Source organism: Eurosta solidaginis, chromosome 5 (genome assembly GCF_040869045.1).
Source record: "Eurosta solidaginis isolate ZX-2024a chromosome 5, ASM4086904v1, whole genome shotgun sequence".
Taxonomy (NCBI): Eukaryota; Metazoa; Arthropoda; class Insecta; order Diptera; family Tephritidae; genus Eurosta; species Eurosta solidaginis.
The window spans coordinates 81,129,795-81,151,607 of NC_090323.1; the positions used below are offsets into that span (position 1 = coordinate 81,129,795).

The 21,813-nt window shown below is 38.7% G+C and overlaps 1 protein-coding gene and 1 long non-coding RNA gene across 3 annotated transcripts in view; one reads left to right on the forward strand and one right to left on the reverse strand.

The window, feature by feature from the left end:
* P5CS (Delta[1]-pyrroline-5-carboxylate synthase) overlaps positions 1 to 21,813 on the forward strand; it is a 958,896-nt gene that overhangs the window by 427,729 nt on the left and 509,354 nt on the right. For both annotated transcript variants that reach the window (XM_067791361.1, XM_067791360.1), the window contains exon 11: positions 4,609 to 4,887. In XM_067791361.1, coding sequence (XP_067647462.1) covers positions 4,609 to 4,887 — 279 coding nt within the window. The remainder of the gene's footprint in view (positions 1 to 4,608; positions 4,888 to 21,813) is intronic.
* Positions 7,442 to 21,689, reverse strand: LOC137253922 (uncharacterized). The gene is made up of 5 exons (XR_010953928.1): positions 21,672 to 21,689; positions 21,531 to 21,602; positions 8,052 to 8,106; positions 7,927 to 7,974; positions 7,442 to 7,776 (listed from the first exon to the last, which is right to left on the reverse strand). It is a non-coding gene; the product is annotated as an uncharacterized lncRNA (long non-coding RNA).

Here is a 21,813-nt window from a genome sequence, read left to right on the forward strand (position 1 = left end):
CAACCCCGACGTGTCCCCCCACATAACACCAGCCATCTTTTCAATTTTAATGTGGAATATACGTCTCTAACAGGAACTTCCCTATGGTCCACCTTAACAGGGGTTAGAAGACTTTGATGATAAGTGGTCGCAACCATTGAATTGGGGCGAAGAACGGTTGACATAACAACAACAACAACAACGAGCTGCATAAACACGATTAGTCGCCCTCATAAATTTAAGTGTTGCTTCTTTACTTATATGTAGCATTGGTTTTTTCAGTACCTATCATAAAAAATACTACATTGATGCTTTTCTGAAATATAAATGAACGTAAAAGAAAATAAGGCACGTGGTCTGTAGTGGGAGGGTTCATTTGCTTTGTCTGAGCGGAAATGGAAAAGTTTTTGTTAATGGGACTGAATGGCTGGATCTTCAGAGCATAACATGGTATACAACTTAGGAACATGGAAACATTCTGCTGACGTCAATGAGATAATTGGCGATCTGGAACAATATCATGAAGTTGCGGATGAGTATCTGGGAGGATTGTAATACGGAAGCACGGGATTGAAGGTATACGGTCCGAAGACCCAATATTTGTCTATGTAACCCAAGCGTTGGGGTAGGTTCATTGAGCATTAAGAGGTGGCTGGTGTAAAAATATATAGCTGAAACCTCTACCGCAGCAACGAAGCTTCAACAAATCCGTGCTTGTAGATTTATTTGACAAAAAAAAACTATGGCTCATATGAACCTTATTTTGAAACGTTTAGACAAACATGAAATACTCCCAGCTGTTTGATAAGGTCGATAACACCCAAAAAGATTTTAGGCCAAGCTTCTCTTCCAATTTTCGTCATCATCACTTAATTTTTCCTACAAATTGGCCGGTACGGGACCTACATGTTTCACGCCGACTATGAACAGCATCCGCTAGGCAGATAAGTTTTTACTGAGAAGCTCTTAATGGCAGAAATGCACTGAAAGTACTTGCCAAATCACTGCGGAGGCGCGACCCCGCTAGGAAAGACTTTTTTCTAATTAAACAAATTTTGATGTTGCTTTTCCCATGAATTGAACCCAGGATCTTCGGTGAGGTGAGCGGAGCACGCTACCACCACACCACCGCAGCCACCATAATCTTATACCTCTTGATCTTATGCTTATTCTTAATCATCTTGTTAACCTCTTTTTACTAGTTTGCATAAACCTATTACCCTTGTTCTTACTTTAACTCTCACTCTCCATCTTCCCTTGTTCTCTTTACTTTTCGACTTCGCTCCAACTTCGTCTCCTTTTTCTCTTCCCTTTTCTTTCATGTGCCCGTTTCCAGTGTGGAGATATATCGAGTTCGGCTTTTCCACATACACTACTAGGGTTACCAAACATTTTCCTTTCATACCTTATTCGAGAACATAATGTTTAATTTATTTGCATAAAAGTGTTCCGGTAATAACTAACTTTTAGTTAACCAAAACAAGCTAGCTATTAAACTAATTGTAAGGTCATGCAGCGTTGCAATAGAAAGAAGTAAGCACCGCTCACTACTTTTTCGTTGTCATGTAGGTTACGTTGAACTGTCCGGTCAATAATGACCTCACATACACTGATTGCTGTCGTGTAAACATTTCCGAATTTTTTTGGTAATCTCCATAAAAGTGTTTAGCTATTTTCAAAAAAAACAAAAAAAAAAAAAACAATTATAAAATAATCAGTGACGCGATCGCAAAAAAAATAAGATCGGTTCGGTTCAGCGCTTTAAACTTTTTTTTCACTATTTGATCCGGGTTTTCGATTCCGTTCGACGGTTCGAAAAAAAAAATGTGGCTATGCATCCTTAACTATACCGGGCTTTAACGAGAGTGCACAGCTTGCATGATTTTATATTGAAACATGTACAATGTGTTCAATTGCAGTACATTTGTCAGAACCCGTAAGAATTATTCGATTCCGTAGGTCCAACAATATAGCTACCAAACCATACTGCCTCCGTAGAAAAATTTCTCCACACTTCTTTAGCGATTTAGAAAAAGAATTTCATATTTTTTTAAGACTGTGGGTTCGAATTGAGCTCAAGAGTTAACAATAATTATTTTATCATTATTATTGTTATGATAAATTTTTTCTTAAATAAAAAAAGTTTTTCTAAAAAAATTTAGACAACTGACAAAGCTCGTTGTATAGATCCATTTCGGGAACTGCTAAATTCCTTCATCGGCAACGTTTAGGCGCCCCTGCTATAACCATTCAGCTATCACAGCGGTTGTTTGTTTTTCTTCATTATTTCTACTTCTATCCTGTTTCTTGCCAATTGATTTTCCAGCGCTGCGACATCTTTTGCAGAAACGATGTGAACATTGGACTTTTTTCATTGCAATGATGCCATACTGTCATCTTTATTAACACTTTTCCCCGTGTTCTGGGAAGTATAAACAATTTTTGTTGTTATGTCGGATCGCAGGTTCGAATCGAGATAAACCTCTTTTTTTTTAATTTTGCGTTTTCACGAAAACCACGCAAAATATAAGTCATTAAAACATGATCTTGTTTTTGGAGTTTAGTGGATATTTCATAAACGGGTCTCAAAACTGAACTGACGCTCTTTATAACCAACCAAGAAAAGAGAGCAATTTTATCCATGTCAAAACGATCACACTCAGAAAAAACACTTACCTAAAATCAAAGGCCGGTGATAAAAAGTGTATTTATTTTAAGAGAGAATAAAAGCAAACATATCCGTCAAAGCGCGGTAAAAAATAAAAACGGCAGTAAAAGCTGGACTTATCATTTTTTACCTTAAAATATAGACTTATCGCTTTGTTCCATAAGGAGAATACACACCAGATCATTAAATTAAAGTGTACACATCATGCTATTCAGTGGGGATGCGCTTGCATACCAATTTATATGGAGCTAAGTGTCACCTTCGTCCATGCGTAAGGCTTGACGGACTTTGATTGATTTTCAAGGGGATGGAACTGTATCATATATTTTTAATGGGACTACCGAAATAGTCTCGAAATGATTCCAAAAAATAGTCCCAAAGTGATCCCAAAAATGCTCTCGGTCCCGAAATGATTTATAAGTTATCCTGTAACTGACCCAAAGTAATATCGAAATAGTCTTGAAATGAAGTTTTCGCAATATGATAAATTAAATAATCCGGAATCCATTCCGAAATTATTCCGGATTGGTTCCAATTCCACGAAACGGTGCCGAAGTAGTCCCAAAATAGCCCATGAATAGATGATACAGTTCCATCCCCTTCTAAATTATATCGAAGTCCGTCGATCCCTTACCAAATTCGTTGATATCCCCCCTCTCCCCCTTAACTGAATAGCATGATGTGTTCACTTTCAATTGAATGATCTGGTATGTCTTCTTCTTATGGGAAAAACGATAAGTCCATGTTTTATGGGAAAAAATGATAAGTCAAGTTTTTACTGCCGTTTTTATTTTTTATCGCGCTTTTACGGATATGTTTATAAGTTTTGCTTTTATTCACTCATAAGATAAATGCACTTTTCACCGCCAGTATTTGAAATGAGGAAAACATTTCCTAAAAATATTTTTTGGTAAAAATTTCAATTTAATGAGTAAGAGTTTCTAATTTTTGTAAAAAACTTTTCATTAATTTGAGGGACATTTTTTCTTCAATTGTTTCAATCAAAAATACTTGAATGAATAGTTCTCACACAATTTACATGCACGAGTTAGTTCAATAAAAAAGAAAACTTCAATGTAAAGTTTAATTTTTTTATACAATTTTCTTAATTTTTAAGAAAACTAGTCTCGTAACAACTTTATGACACTACTTTATTTTGTCGTAGATTCCAAGCTTGAAAAACTGACGAAACTTTATTGGAAGATCAGCTTACAGGAACAATTTCGCATAAGAGAAAGCGAGACCAATATTCCCGAAAACAAAAAAAATTATTTTGACATGTTATTGTTTGCTTTAAAGTTATATTTTTCATAAATTTTTTTCACAATAGAAATAATGCAAATAACATAGAATCATAATTTTACGCTAGATTGGTTCTCTTGTTTCACAGAAATTTTTATTTTAATTGTCAACATTTGTACTAAATTTTCAAACTAAAAAAAGCCCTAACGAAATACAAACTGACCCGTTTTTTTAATGAACTAGGTTGTATTTTCCTTGTATTTTTTATTTAACACACTTGCAACAATACTGAAACCGTATTAGGAGGGAGAGTGACAAAATATTGACGAAAAAATACACGAGAATAAAGTAGCGCCATATAGGTGAAACCAAGGAAAAACTATTTTGAATTAAAAAAAACTTCTCGTTTAGATTTAGGGAAGAATTTCTATAGCGTAATATCGTTTACAAGTTTTCCTTATTTTAATAGCTATTTAAACCTTAAATATGCAATAAACTTAGAAAAATGGGTATGTGGAACGCATTGAGCGTACATAATGCATATTTGACTTATCAACTTATAGTTATCTCGTATTTAGCCTGTGTTGCTGCAAGGTTGCTCTAACCCATTTGACGCGGATGTTATATTCTATGTTTGGCAACAATTGGAAAAAAAGAAATAAAAATAACCACTTGCGCCTCTGCTTATTTACATATTCTGTTCATGTCTGTCTTTTCAGCCTGCAATGCAATGGAGACACTTCTCATTCACGAAGAGCTAATGAATGGAAGCATTTTCAGCGATACATGCACGATGTTGAAACAAGAAGGGGTTAAAATCTACTCAGGACCAAAACTTAGTCAAAAGTTAACATTCGGTCCCCCTGCGGCAAAGAGTCTTAGGCATGAGTATGGAGCATTAGAATGCTGTATTGAGATTGTTAAAGACATCGACGAAGCAATTGAACACATTCATACATACGGTAGCGGCCATACAGATGTCATTGTCACGGAAAACGGTAAGTTAATACAACAACAGTATGCGTTCATAGAAGTCAACCAATGTTATGTATGTAGAACTGTAGGATTTAATTTAAATTCAAAACACGTATCGTCCGCATATTTCTTTCTTGTTCTTTGTCCAAATTTTAATTCAGAAATTTTGAATAAATATGACAGCTTGGCTAGAATGTCAGTGGCCAAGAACCCTTTAATCCAGGGTGTTCCGCGGACGGTGCCCAGCTATGACCATACCACAGTAGAAGTAGAAGTTTCTTCCCCAAATTTAATATTACGTTAATATGGAGTATGAGAGATTGAAAATAAAGGTGCAAGTCAAGGAAGATAAATGCGAAAGAGCTGATGCATCGGACTCGGGGAGCGAAAGTAGTGGAGAGTCAATGAGCTCCGTTCCGAAGGGGTGATCGACCCTCCCCAGTTAATCGCCAATGTTCGGACTTCTACCACTATTTTTCTTTTATTTGAAGTTCTACCACTTCTACCACGAAAGCTCGAAAAAAGGTGGTAGTTTTTTTATAGAAGTTTTTGAAGAAACCTTTGCTTTTCCATAATTTTTTGAGAAGAGAAACAATATTATTTGTAGAAGAATATTTTTATAAAACCCAAAATAACACCTAGAGATGCTTTGAACACCATTTAGTCTCTTTTCATTTAGTACACCACTTCCACTTCCACCTACCTATGTATATATAGGAAAAGAAGTGAGTAATATTCACTACTTAAAAATATTTCAAATATAACCCAATGCTACCACTTTTTTCATAAATCTACCACTAAACAAAATTTTAAAGTCCGCACACTGTTAATCGCTCGGCTAAGTTGACCGAGCACGAGCGTCCACGTCCCGCTCTAAAAAGTTAACTATGTATTGGTTAACTTTTCTGAGCTCATCATTTTTTTCAAATCTAACAGGTTGTTTGGTAATAAAAACATCCGAGAAGAAGATGTTATAAATGGAGAAAAAAAATTGACAGGTGTAGCCTGGTCACATATAGTGATCGATATTTTTAATAATTTAGGACTACCCTTCGAAGATTGCGTTGGAATTGGAACGGATGGATGTTCTGTAATGACATCAGAAGTTAAGGGAGCTGTGCAGGAACTTCTTAAAATATGTATCAATGCTAATCATTGTCCGTGTTTCAACAATTGTCTAACTCGCTGGCGAAAACGTGGAAAGTTCTTCAAACAAAGGATTGTATTGCGTTGATGAAAGAAATTATCAGTTTTCCAAATCAGTCTACGAAACGTACCATAGTTTTCAAAAAACATCTGCAGGAATCATTAAGTGGGCTACGTGAAACTCGCTGGTCTGAAAAACATGATGGTATAATGCAGTTTGAAGAAAACATCACAAAAATTGTTCCTTCGTTTCAAGAAATTTCTACTTGGCAAGATTCAACAACAAGTTCTGAGGCCCGTTCTATGTTGAAATCTATTTGCGAGACAGAGTTCGTGATTTCAATGATTTGTTTGGGCAATGTATGTACTTTCTGTTACACGACCACTACCACACCGCTTACTTTTGCAATCACCGTCAATAGATTTGAACCAAGGTTCTGAAGCATTGAGTGACACTTTGCGAACATTAAAAAACCATAGACTTAAAACAGGAAGTCGTTTTTCGGGACTTTACAAAAAAATGGTCGCTTTAGCAGATGAGTTCAAGTTTGATATTGTCCTCCCACGAATTGCTAAAAACCAAATACATCGAGCGAATTACACTTCATCAGACGCTGAAGAGTATTATCGAAAAGCAATTTATATACCTTTTCTTGATCATATCTTTCTTGATTTACAAAGTAGATTACTTGAAGATACATTGCAAGTTTTTAATCTTGATATGAATCATGTTAGTAATTTGTCTACAGGTAAAGGCTTGTCGCGAGCAAGCTCTAAACAGTGGTATACCAAGGCTCAGGTTACCTTATGATGCACGGTGTACAAAATATATGTTTGTACAAATGAATGAATGTGTCAATAGAATCTCATGCCGTTCCAAAGCGAGCCAACTGTATGAATATGTATGTAAGAGTCAATATATTTTAAGATATTCTAAAACGGGTTGAAATATATGTTTGTACAAATGAATGAATAACTTAGTGAGTGAATGCTACACCATCCGCCTTTGAAAGAGTAGACATATATAATTTTGTACACGAATATCTATGGCTACTCAAGTTAGGTTAATGGTTTTGAATCCGCTTGTGCGTACTTTGCTTGTGGGGTTTTTTTTTTTTTGTGTGACATTTAGCTTGATTTCCAAAGAATAATTTACATTTGTTTTTTTTTCTCTTTTGTTTTGTTTTATTATTGTATTTCTCTTTTGCATACAATAGAAATTTTCTTTGTGTTTATAAAGTTAAAGTGCTCTTATTCTATGAGTTTAAGTCTATTTTTATGTATTACAATTTTCTTATTTTTAATTGTTTGATTTATGTTTTCTAAGTTTCTATTTTCTACATTGTTTTTATCGATCTTTTCTACCTTATAGGGAATTAATGTAAAATTATTGTTTTCATCGATATTTACTACTCTAAAGGATCATTTATACCTACTATCTAACTTATGCCCTGATTCTTTTTTACTAACACTAAATTTCCTAAATTTATTCCTTTATATTGTGTGGCGTAGCATTGCCTGGCTGATCCCACAAAGCTGGCACCAACAAACAATAGCGAAAACATTTGAAAAAAAAAAAACAAGGCATAAATTCCAATATGTCTTGTTGCAATATGCCTTGGAAAGCAGGAAATCCTGCTTCTTCAAGGGAACTAACCGCTGCTAGCTCTGTTTTGCACACGATTTTTATTGCCAGTGATAGCGTTTCAAAGAGATAGTGATTAAAATGCAGGTTTGTGCACCGCATATTATACCCATAGCAAAACCTGCAAAGAAAAAGAAAAAAACCCATTAATAACTGCATAAATGGGCATCGCAAAGGTGTGACAACTGCCGGCGCGGCCGACGCCGCAGTTGGAGCACCTCTTTGCGATGCCGGTAACCTAGAAAATAAAAAAAGGAACGAAACACCAAACCAATAATTCCATGGATCACGCCAACCGCCTGCATCCATCACCAGTCACCTGAAAATAAAGGAAAAAGAATTAATAATTTAAAATAAAAGAATATATCAAAAGAACAAATCTTAAAACGAACTTACCATTTTCTTCCACAATTGTCCATGCGTCATGCTTCAATCTCCGTAGTAAAAAGAACTGAAAGAGCGAAAAAAAAAAAATCATTAGATTTATTTACCGCTTCTTTCAATTCAATGGAATTCCACATTCTATACACGGGTGTGTAGGAATGTTCATTTGTTTCGTCTCTTGCCGTTGGCAGTTTGTAACCAAAGTATGTACATATGTATGTATGTGCCCTTACATACAAGAATACAGAAACGGCAGAGTTGCCATGTTACCTAACGCGACCACCAAATGGTCCATTTCACAACGCCTCTGTCAGGGTTCAGACACTCACTTTTCCTTTACCCAGGAAGACCACGATCCAAATAGGAAGATCGACCTTATTTGTGTACCATTGCAATTTATTCTACAAATAACACAACTTAATCATCCCATTCATGGATACAAAACAAAAGAAATTCAAATCTTAAAATCTCAATAAAATCAAAATAAGCGTCACCCCGCTAATGCATCCCTTTTCGGTGCAGGGACAGCCGACGCAGCCGACTACGCATACCTCTTCCGACAGTCCCCGCGCCAATACAGGGAAAAACCCAGATGATGGTTTAAATGGGCAACGAGACCCACAAAGCAACTTAGTGCCCGCCGAAACACGCGGCACCTAAACGGCCTTTGAAGAGGCGGATCCTGGGGTGTCCGACGAATCCACAGCTAACCCTCATACCCAGGATAGAAGCGCGCGTACCAAGCTGTGGCTCCCCACGTAGCCGCACAACAATGGGCCTCCGCTGGGCCCGCAGCACTTCCGGATCCATGGCCAGCAGCACCCTTTTTACCTCGTGCGCCAAAAGCTCATCCGGCACATGGCATTCGTAGGAACCCTTCCGTCGCTCCATATAGCGGATATCCGCAATCAATCGAATGGGCTGCGCATCCCCACACTCCAAATTGATCATAATTTGTTGCATTATGGAACTGAAAAAGGAAAAGAGAAAACCAATTAAAAAAAAATTACTAAAAATCCGTTAGGAATTTGTCATACTTACGTTTTACCAGCCTGAAAATCCTTTTGCAAATAACAAAGTGGTGGGGAAAATTTATCCACCACAATCCTACATTAATGCATCCTGGAAAATTCCTGTTACCGGAAAACAACTGGATTGCATCCCGCAACATAACAACGGCAGCCTCATTAGTGCTGTCAGACTAAGGGCGGATACCGAACACTAAATAGAATAGGGACTCGGATTTTTTTGTACCGAAGCCGTAATTATGACGGTTTGTGATGTTTGTTGTTGAAAAACAACAAGTCCTGCCCCCTCAGCCAGAAAACAGTACCCAAAAAACGGAAAGGGTAAAAAAACAACAAAAAAAAATTTCTTTGTAAAAAAAAATGTGAAATTTTTGTGCAAGGAGGTTTTTTTTGTTTTGTTTTCCTTTTTTTTTGGGTTCCTTTGTTGTGTATGACTGGTTGGTACTGCATGAGATGCCCACATGAGTAAAAATAGAAAAACACGTCAGTCCCGATTGTGATGTTTTGAGGTTTTCAGTACTGATTTTGTCTATTTAGTTTTCGGTATCCGCCCTTAGTCTGACAGCACTAATGAGGCTGCCGTTGTTATGTTGCGGGTTGCCAGCCAGTTTTTTTCCGGTAACAGGAATTTTCCAGGATACATTAATTTAGGATTGTGTTGGATAAATTATCCCCACACACCACTTTTGGTGGATAACTTTGATTTCAACAGCCGTACCATACGCATCTGCCGCCAGCGATCTCTGCCGTGTTTCTACAATACAGTCAGGTAATATTGTCACCAAAATATTTTACTTCTATTCAATAAAACATATTATTATAAGGAAAAATTCTCGCCTATTTGTCTATTTCTTTATTCCACACGCCATATTCCCACTGAGATCGACCCCGGTGCGCCCACCGACTCAGGAGCAGACGCACCCCGGCCGAACATTTGGTCCTATCTCCCCGAGAAAGGAATTAAAGCGCCTATATACAGTCCACATCACAACATAAGATCAGAGCTCACCGCACCAAAATTTCAGAATTCCTCACTTAAAAAGTTATCCGGAGACTTTTTGCCACAATCAACAGCGATACCACAAAAAGTTCAAAAAGTCTATTATTTAATACCAGCGTGCAAACCACTGAGCAACACTGCAACACGTCATCTTGCCACATCAGCACCATACAAATCACTAAAAAGTTCAAATTAAGTGCAATATTTCTTGCCACATTTTTTTGGTTAAAATAACAAATAAAAAGTGCGAAAAATCGATCGAAAAGTGTAAAAAAACTGTGTAGTGCCAAAAAGAAAATAAGTGCCAACGCGGACAATTAACGTTGTTAAGATTCCTTGTGACTATCTGGCCTGTCCCCCCCACCAGCGGTAAGGATCTCCGGACACAGCACAAGGAAGGGGTGCACATAACCTCACTTTCACTAAAATTTGACGCCATTCGATTGCGGCAAATTTCAATTTCCATTTTGCATCACTATTATTTTTTCACTAGTTTTTCTAATCACTTTTTATTACACAGTTTTTCTTTGTCTTTGTTGCACAAATTTTATCACACGTTTTCACACTTTTCGTGGAGATTCATATCAGCGCGCGCACTTATTTATAATAAAGTTGAACGTTTGAGTGGCGAGTGGCCCCCTTTATTTCCGTCAAAGACACGTTGTTGTTTTCAACAGGGACGGAGGGAGGACGCGCGCGCGAACATAGTATCCGCCTGCCAGCTTTCGATACTGAGGTATTCATGGGCGACTACCTATCTTGGCCAACGTTTCGTGACTTGTTCACGGCCATCTATAAAAACAACAGTCGCCTAAGCCCGGTAGAAAAGTTGTTCCACCTTAACCAAAAATCTCAAAGTGAGGCAAAGGATATCGTAAATTGACAAATGATGGCTTCGAAACAGCCTGGAAAAACCTATGTGAGAGATACGAGAATAAACGGATTCTCGTAAACTCACAACTACAAATTTTGTTTACTCTTAAAAAGATAGATAGCGAGTGCGGCAGATCAATCAAAACCTTACAGCGCGACATAAATAATTGTTTAGCATCCTTAAAAACCCATCAGATAGATGTTTCAAATTGGGATGCGATTATTACTTATTTATGTTCGACAAAATTACCTGAAAATACGCTGGCTCTATGGGAGCAGAGCATTGACCACAAAACGGACATATCCAAGTGGGAGGATATGGACAAATTCTTGTCAAATCGTTTTCAGACACTTGAAACCGTGTCTGGTTTTACAAGGAATGCCACTTTTAAAGTGCAAAAATGAAATGCGAAAAGACTTGGTGCTTTTCAAACAAAAGTATCCAAGCAAACTACAAAATTAATGTGTAAAATGTGCAAATCTACGGAGCACAGATTACGCACCTGTTCACGTTTTTGCGATTTTACCCCGGGAGAAAGGATTAAATTCGTTAAATCCACAAATGGCTGCCTGAATTGTTTATCCACAGGACACACAGTGACGAGGTGCACCAGTTCGTACAACTGTTCCAAATGCCACTCTCGTCACCACACGCAGGAGCATGCGGACACACTTCAGCAACCGGCGGTGCGCAACCCTTTCAAAGGGGCGGATAATACCCCATCAACTTCGGCACAGGCACGGAAAAGACAGGAGTCGGGACAACCACCTTCCTCTACGAACCAGAATGTCAAATCCTGCCATGCCAATTCCAGCACAGGTATGCTATTAGGAACTGCTCGTGTACACATTCACCATAATGGTACCGACTTCTCCGCGCGGGCATTAATTGATTCTGGGTCTGAGTGTTCCTTTATAACTGAAAGACTGAAACGCAGAATCAATTTGCCAGCGAGGAAAATGCATGCCCAAGTTTCAGGTATCACAAATGCGGTGTCAGGTCAGGTGAAAGAAGCATCCAACATCGAATTACGTTCACCAGTGGATCCCTGCTTCAGCCTGAATACACCCGTTTTAGTTCTAGCGAAACTCACTGGGAATCTTCCATCCTGCCATATCAACGCAATGACTATGCAGGCATTCCCAGACTTGGTTCTGGCAGACAAGAGGTTCTACGTCGATGAAGACGTAGACCTCATACTTGGCGGAAACATATATCCCCAAATTATAATGAGCGGTATAAAAAAGAATGTGCTAACCACACTTTTAGCCCAAGAGACAGTTTTCGGTTGGATACTAACCGGTCGTATCGAATCACCGAATACAACGAAGAGCATTATGTCTTTTTACAACGAGGTTGCATTAGACAACCAACTCAAAGCTTTCTGGGAGGTAGAAAATGTACCAAAAAATAAAATATTAAATGAAGATGAGAGGTATTGCGAAAAATTATTTAAAGAAACAACGAAACGCGATGAAGATGGAAGATACACAGTATCACTACAATTCAGGCAGGATTACCTTAATAACATTAATTTAGGACCGTCCCTGAAACGCGCATGCCCTCAATTCTTCCGGAATGAGGGGCGGCCAAGAAAAAACCCAGATTTAGGTAAAGAATATGTTCGAGTGTTGTCAGAATACGAAACGCTCGGATATATGAGAAAATTAAAAAAGAATATCCCATCCGACGATTCGGATCATTACTTCCTGCCCCACCACGCCGTTATTAAAGCAGAAAGTACCACTACAAAGGTGCGCGTAGTATTTAATGCCTCGAGCCCTACGGCCAACGGTAATAGCTTAAACGATATTCTCCTCACAGGCCCAGTTCTACAAGCCGACTTACCCATACTAATCCTACGATGGAGACTATACCGTTTCGTCTTCAATAGCGATATCGAAAAGATGTATCGACAAATTTGGGTGAACGAAAATCACACCAAATTTCAACGCATTGTATATCGCACTTCCCCGAATGACCCTATTAGTCTCTACGAATTAAAGACGGTTACCTTCGGAGTGAATTGCGCGCCATATCTCGCGATAAGAACGCTCCTACAACTGGCAGATGACGTATCAAATTCACACCCTACAGCGGCTAGCATACTGCGAGAATACATGTATGTAGATGACGTGTTAGTTGGTGGACATACGATCACATCGACCAATAAAGCCAGAGATGAAATTCGTCAAGTCCTAAATTCAGCGGGCCTTCCACTTCGCAAATGGACATCCAATTCAGAGGACATTCTAAGGGACATCCCCAAAGCAGACTTGCTCAGTGAAAACTTCCTGGCATTCGAAGATACCAGTTCAGTTAAAGCATTAGGAATTCGATGGAATTTCATTTCATTTTCATTTATTTCATTTATTTATTTGAGTTTTTGTACAAGTAAGACATAGTCTTTTAGATAGTACATCAATCGTATCACATTATCAAAAATAAAAGTAGAGTAATATAATATAATATAATATAATATAATCTATTATAATATAACGCAAATACAAGAGTTAAAAATATAATAAAATAAACTTATTCTTTAACAATTAAACATCCTCAGTTCAAAATTTTTGGGACAAGGATAAAGATATATAATTAAAAGGTAGGTTAAGAGTTGAGAAAAGATAATACTGCCTGCTTAAAACATCCTGCTTTCCTAATAGCTTTAGTTGCGTATGGGAGTGAGTTCCATAGACGGATTGTACTGACAAAGAACATTCTGGATGACGTTGTGTACCTAAAATTCGGGACTACTAGATTCAAAGTCCGTGTAGATTGGCAGAAACTTAGTTTGTTAAATAAGTACGGCGGCTTTTGTGAGTGTATTAGCTTATGCAAAAAACAGAGATTTCGCATTTTTTGGAAATTATAGATATCGCATCCAAGAATCTGCATTGCATAAGAAGATATGTGATCAAATTTCTTTTTAGAATAAACAAACCGGGCAACATTGTTAAAGGCCAGCTGCAATTTGTTGAGTGACCTTGAGTCCAGGTTACCGTATATTAGTTCACCATAAGAGACTTGAGGTATTATTAGAGCTTTGACCAGTTTCATCTTAGCGTCTCGTGGTAACAAATAGGCAGTTCTGTATAAATTACGCAAGGTATTATATATCTTCCTCACCACAAGGTTGATATGGTCAACACAAGTCAGTTTAGAGTTGATTTTATAACCTAAATTAGTTACCACATTATGAAAAATAATTTTATCTCCATTGAGAATAATATCAGGAAAGTTGTTTACGTCATTTGATGTATTTGCTAACGTAATCGCCTTAGATTTAGCTGCATTGAGAGATAGTTTATTTAGGTTAGCCCAGTTTGCTATACGTCTTAAGTCTTCATTCAGTCTAGCAAATAAGTCTTCGGAAAGACCGATAGGTCGAGACATGTATAATTGGGTATCGTCTGCATATAAATGTATGGAGGCATTGTGGCAACAAGTAACTATGTCATTGATGAAGAGTGTAAACAATAGTGGTCCTAGGATCGATCCCTGTGGAACACCAGATGTGATTGGTTTTAGACTAGAGACTTGGTTATCGCATTGAACCTGTTGAAATCGCTCGAGGAGATAACTTCGCATTAACTTGATTGCAAAAGGGCTGAAATTATAGGTGGCTTCGAGCTTGAAAAGAAGTATTTTGAAATCAACCGTATCAAACGCTTTGGAGAAATCCAGTAGTACTAACACAATAAGTTCATTATTGTCATAGGCTGGACGTATATCTTCAAGAATCTTTAACACGGATGACGCACAGCTGTGCCCTCTTCTGAATCCCGACTGGACGTCCGATAGCAAGTTATTCGTAGTTATATGTTCAGTTATTTGCGTTGCCAATTACTTCTCATATACCTTCGATAAAGAAGGCAACAGACTTATCGGTCTAAACTCATTGCAGGAGCTCGGAGACTTAGTTTTGGGGACCGGGACAACATTGGCTATTTTCCATTGACTAGGAAAACTACTGCTAGTTACAGAAAAATTAAAAATGTGAGTAAGCGGAGAGATAACAACAGGAAGGATCAGTTTGATAAATCGTATGCTAATTCCATCGATTCCAACAGCATTCGACTTAATAGCAAATATAGCGTTTAACACTTCAGCCTCTGTAACCACTGAGAAATCGAAGCGATTGATATTTGGTATACTGCCTACACTGAAAGACATATTATCGATACTATCATTAGTATTACCATCAGAACTACTGCCCAAAAAATGTTGGTTCATTTCATTTGGATCAAAATTACATTGAATTTTACTGTTATTAGATATTCCCAACGAGCGAAGATGTTGCCAAAGCGTTTTAGGGGGCAAATTATTATTAAATTTTGTGTTGAGGTATGCTATCTTGGCATTCCGAATGCACAGGGTAGCTTGGTTACGCAAAAGGCGGTAAACTTCCCAGTGGTTTTTACTCTGAGATATCTTCCATTCCCTGTATGCTCTACCCCGTTTTTTTATAAGATTTAAAATTTCTCTTGTAAACCATGGTTTCTTATTACTTCGAACTCTAATGGTTTTAAGAGGTACAAATCTACTGAAGAGGTAGTGGACAAGATTATTAAAATATTTCAACTTTTCATCTAACTGAGAAAATGAAAAACATCCACTCCAGTCCAGACGAGAGGCCTCTTCATTTAATGCTTCTATCACTATGCCATTGAAATCCCTGTACGTCAATTCTATGTCGTGCTCTATTGCATTAAATTTTAAACCATATGATAGGAAAATCATTTCATGGTCAGAGATACCCTCCATAGGAATTTGGTCAACATGGTTTACAAACTTAGTATTGTTAACGCATATAAGATCTGGCATGCTAGGTTTACTATTTGGCGCAAAGCGTGTCGCGAACTGGTTAACAATGTTCAAGTCATAAGCCTGAAAATTACCAAGAATGCTTCTACTACGGGAATCGTTAATAAGAAGATCAACATTAAGATCTCCGCAGATGACAACATGTTGGTATTTAAATGTAAATTCAGAAATTTTATTAAATAAATCTTCCAAATCGTTAGTCCTACTCGGGTTATAAATACACGCTACGAAGCAGTTTGTTCGTGAGTCACCTATTTCAATGAAAATATATTCAACCACACTTGCGTCATCTGAACAATAAACTATCTTTGGGTTTAAAACCTCTTTGCAATAAATTGCAACTCCACCACCACGAATATTGCCTTTTCTGTCATTTCGCAGTAATGCATAGTCATTAATCGCGTATGACCGATCATCAACACTGCATCTAAACCAAGTCTCAGTGATGCAAATTAAATCAATATTTTGCTCAGCAAATACATAAGAAAGATAGTCTAATTTTTCAACCGTAAGACTACGTGTATTTAGGTGACATAAATTAAATGCATGTTCTTTTGAAATTTGACTCAGTATGAACTTTACATGCCCACTGTCAGCACAATCATTGGTCAATTTATCCATTATCAAAATAAACAAGCTGGATGATTTTAAGTAAGCTGTAAAAATCAATTAGAAATACTGAGAACATAAAGAGTAAAATTAGGGAAATAAACACCATAAAAAAAGATGTAATAAAAATTGAGAATAAACAAAAAATCAATAATGAGTAAGTCATGTTTATCATATGTTTATGGTTGAGTACTTTTCTATGTGCTGACTGCTGCAATTTCATCAGCGCTCTCTCTGTCATTAATTTTCTGCGCTTCGCTTTGTTGACTAGCGCGGACATACACACATCCACGAATTGAGAAAACAGCAGTGATTCGCTTCTGTTTTTTCAGTTGCAATGCATACTGTAATATCTCGCGGTTATTCTTCGTTAGGCACTCATGGACAAATATTTTGCCATTTCCACTATGCCCAATATCACTGAGTGTCAATGGCCTTTTGTTTGTTTTACAAAAATTCGCAATTGCTCTTAAAAGCAAAGAGCGTTCGGTAGGTGAATTGAGCTTTATTATTATGGGTGAGTTGCCATTTTTGCTCTTTTTAATTCGAAAAACATCACGTATTGTTGGCGCGCTTATTTGAACCGTGCGACATATGCTCTGAAATACTCCAGACAAATCCTCATTTGGCGTTTGGGGGACCCCACTTAACAATAAATCAGACAGCACCGCATTATTTTGGCATTCACTGAGCTGGCTTTTTAAAGAAATTACATCTGATCTAAGCTGTCTACATTCACTTTCAGCCAACTCAACCCTTTTTTCCATTTTGCTATAATTGATTTTTAAATTTGCTATCTCCGCTACCAACTCACCAACTCTCTGCAAAACTCGCTCCTCTGACTCTTTTAGATGTTCCACGATGCTCTCTTTCCACAGAATCATTTTTGCCTCTAGGCGCGAAATCTCACTCGAAATTGGCGATGGATTCCTTCTACGATTTATTTTGTTTTAAAGCAGGGACGCTGGACAACCCGGAAAACATTACGAAGAGAGCGACTCTATCAGCAATCGCCAAACTTTTCGATCCCTTGGGATGGCTTGCACCAATGGTCATTGTGGCAAAAATACTCATGCAGAGTATATGGTTAGAAGGCACCGCTTGGGACGATGGAAAACCTTCACCGACCAATACCATGAATTCGATAAAATCAGGATACCTAGATGGGTCAACTTTTCACCAGGAACCGACATCGATATCCATGGATTTTGTGACGCATCCGAGAAGGCTGATGCAGCAGCCGTTTACATGCGCGTGAAAACGGATAATGACATCTGGACAAACCTGCTTCTAGCCAAAACCCGAGTAGCCCCAGTGAAAACTCTTTCTCTTCCACGATTGGAACTTTGCGGAGCCGTACTGTTAGCGGAAATCACCAAATCAATTTTCAGGAACCTCAAGTTGGGACCAGTGAAAGTGCACCTTTGGACAGATTCAACTATAGTCCTCGCATGGATAAGGAAACCGCCCTGTTCTTGGTCCACTTTCGTCGCACATCGGATCACCAAGATGATCGACATGGTCGGAAATAAGGACTGGTTGCACGTAAATTCAGAATCAAACCCAGCAAATTTAGGTAGCAGAGGATTACTTGCGTCTGAATTGGTCAACAATTCGTTGTGGTAGCAGGGACCTCCTTGGCTGCAAGAAGACACTTCCCAATGGCCAGCACAAGAAAGTGACTACATCACCTCCGTAGAGGAAAAGAGGGCGAAGAGCTGCGCAACAACAACCGTAAATACTACCGATATTCTTCAATGTTTTTCTGACCTACCTAGGGCTTTACGGGTGCTATCATACGTTATGAGGTTCTACCGAAAAACTCACCCCGAAACAAAAAATTCATTCCATGTCATGTCGCACTTAATCTCCCCTGATGAGATCAAATCAGTAACTCAACTTGTCATTCAAATCTATCAGAAACAACATTATAGTTCAGAATATAATGATCTAAAGGCCGGAAAACTAATTGCAGGGAAAAGTGCAATACTCTCACTTAATCCCTACTTAGACCAAGATGGCATCATTCGGGTAGGAGGTCGACTCGGGGCGTCAAAGGACTTAGCTTTTAAGGAAAGCCACCCAATCCTCCTCCCATACAACTGCAGGTTATCCCGTCTGACAGTCCTAATGTTTCATCAACAAAGTCTGCATGGGGAAAACCAACTCATGTTACGTCTGATACGCACCCAATACTGGATACCTAACATAAAAACCATGATTAGGGCAACCATTCATAACTGCAAAGTTTGCACTATACACCGAAAGCGTGCTCAGACCCAACTTATGGGTATTCTTCCTCGCGAACGCACGACATTCAGCCGTGCAGTCACGAATACTGGAGTCGACTTCGCCGGACCCTTCGACATCAAAAGTTACCGCGGTAGAGGGTGTTGACTATCCAAAGGCTACGTCTGCCTTTTCGTGTGTTTTTCCACATGAGCGATTCATCTGGAGGCCACTACTGACCTCAGCACCCCATCGCTTCTTGCGGCTTTTGCCCGTTTTATATCTAGACGCGGATGTCCCAAAAACGTCTACTCCGACAACGGACAAACTTTATCGGAGCTTAACGATCCCTACGATCGGAATTCAAAACTTTCATTTCACAAGCCCGAGACAATGCTGTCTCGAAGTACAGCCACCAATCACTCACTTGGCATTTCATCCCTGCGGGCGCTCCCCACATGGGAGTGCTGTGGGAGGCTGGAGTGAAAAGCTTCAAAAAGATAGCCTCACCACACAAATTCACCTTCGGGGAATTCCATAGACTCTGTTGCCGCATCGAGACCTGCCTGAACTCGCGGCCACTCAGCCCGGCATTGAATGACCCAACGGACCTAGAGCCACTTACCTCAGGCCATTTCCTCACTGGCAGCCATCTACTGGCTCCGCCAGAGCCGGATGCTAGTGAGAGCCCTGCCTCTATGATCAATCGGTGGCAGAAACACCAGAAGCCCTCCATCACACTTTCTGCAAGCGATGGAAAACCGAATATCTATCCGAACTTCAAGAACGAGTGAAGTGGAAGCATCCCAGACAAAATATAAAAGTGGGAGATCTCGCTGTCCTCAAAGAGGACAACTTATCTCCCAACGAATGGAGGTTAGGTCGAGTTGTCACGTACACCCCGGCAAAGATGACCGAGTACGCGTTGTTGACCTCAAAACCGAGAAGGGTCAAGTCAGGCGAACTTTGGTCAAACTGATCCTTCTTCCAACGGAAGAGACGGATTGCGAGAAGGCTAAGAACTCCTCCTAATAATCCCTCCGTTCTTCCATATCCCTACTTTCAAAAAAAATGAAGCCCAGCTCTCGTTCACCCAGAACGAGGCCAACCAACAACCCTAATGCAGATCGGTTATCTCCCACAGAAAACAAAGGCGCTCGGGCCATTCTAATTTAAAATTTTCAAAATTTCAAAACCCAGATCTCGTTCGCCCGAAAAGAGGCCAACCAACATCCTAATGCAGATCCCCCATCTGTCACAAAACACTTAATTTTAATTTTTTACAGAAGCAAACCCAAATGCACTCGCTCACCCCGAGCGAGGACACCAGAAACCCATAACGAAGACACCAGAAAAGCCTACCGCAGAAGGGCGAACCGATCTGCCATAGAACCTAAAGGCTTTCAGCCCATTATCTCCTTTAATTTCCAAAAATCTTACCCACATTCACTCGCTCCCCCGAGCGAGGAGACCAGAACCCTAACGCAGATCCACTGTCTGCCAGAGAACATAAATGCACTCGACCAAAAGCTCGAGGCCAACAGAATTTTTTACTGAATGGGTAGGGACAGCCATATTCTAAATATGGGTTAACATCGTTTTACAGAACTTTGCTTAGTGGGGTCCATGATTCGGTCACAAGAGGGTTTATGAAAAGTACGGAAACCATGGAATCGTGGACTTTCGTAAACCTATGAACATACGCATCCTAAGCCAAATCAAAAAGTCAAAAACTCGACCGGTAAATGATTCACGTAAAGCAAAAAAAAAAAAAATATATATCATTGGTAACTAGTAGAGATACCATAACGAAATGCACTCATTCAGTATGTTAAATAATTGTTCGGAACCTTCGTCCCCATTTAAGAATTTGGGGAATAGGTTATATTTGGAAATTAACGGTTCACCTGGAACACTTCCATGAAGACTTAAACGGACAAGAGCTTTCCGAAATTTCCTAATAAACGGGTGAATACCCCTTGTTTAACAGGATCGCACAAAAGTTGGACTCGTCTGTCCAAGTTAAGGCCGGAATATGAAGTTCTAAGGCAATAAGCCATTTTCTTTTAGTCTTGTTTTTGCCAGTTCATTGCGGCTGCTGAGGGTCATATCACCCTAAAAACCGCCCTATATTAGAGTTAGATTGCGGAAATCTGCATCTTGGAATGCTTTCCATTAACTTTTCTTACGACAAAATGCATTGCACTCATGCTTCTATTGGGAGGTTTGGCAACAAATTTGAGCTAGTGCATTTTTGAATAAAATTCTAACGTACGGCATTCTTCAAACAATTTCTGAAAGAATGACCAAAACAACATGACTATCAATTCCCGAAATATTTAGCAGCAAATGAATTATTGGTATTTCCAAATTTATTATCGCTACTAATAGACTCCCAAAGATACACGTCTACTACAATTCACGGAAAAAATAAAAGTGATTTCTTTTACCGGAAACATTTTGAAACAGGGCAGACAAAGACATTTTTAATTTTTCAAGGTATTTCTATTTGTTTTCATCAATTATAAACAGTTATTCTAATCTTCTCAAGTTCAGAAGTAATGATCCGATTTCAGTTGAAGGAAAGATGAATAACGGAATGTTTTCGACACCATACCAACCAGAAAGCAAATAAAACCAAACTATGTAGTCGAAATCGTTTGCAAAATTTGTATAGTTATTTTTTCAGTTTTTTGTGTCACTATTCTCGAGTCGGCGAATTAATCAATTTTCCAAAGAATTTACCACAATTGTACAAAATCACCAACCCAACCCCATGTTCAAATAAAAAAATTTAAGTAGTTAGAAAAGCCTTTTTCTGAAAAACCTGTAATTCCCTGTAAATGGCCAAGGACACAGGTTTCATAAAGCGAGTTATTTCTATGGCTAGGAATAAGCACACGCTAATTATGGATATCACTCACCAATAGCTCATTCTAATTCCTGGCAGTCATCATCATCATCATCCACCATTTTAAAAGTCGATTGCGATCTTCCTGAAATCGAAAATCAAAGGAAAGATAATATTGTAAAGGTAAAACCACTAAATATCGAATAATATAGACCTGTAGGCTAATGGTCATCAGTCAGAATTTTCAAGTATTGTCCGCTGGCTGTATCCCAAATGCGACAGCGTCCGTCATAACTGGAACTCACAATCAATGAACCATCACGATTGACATACACGGCTGGCACAGGGTCAGAATG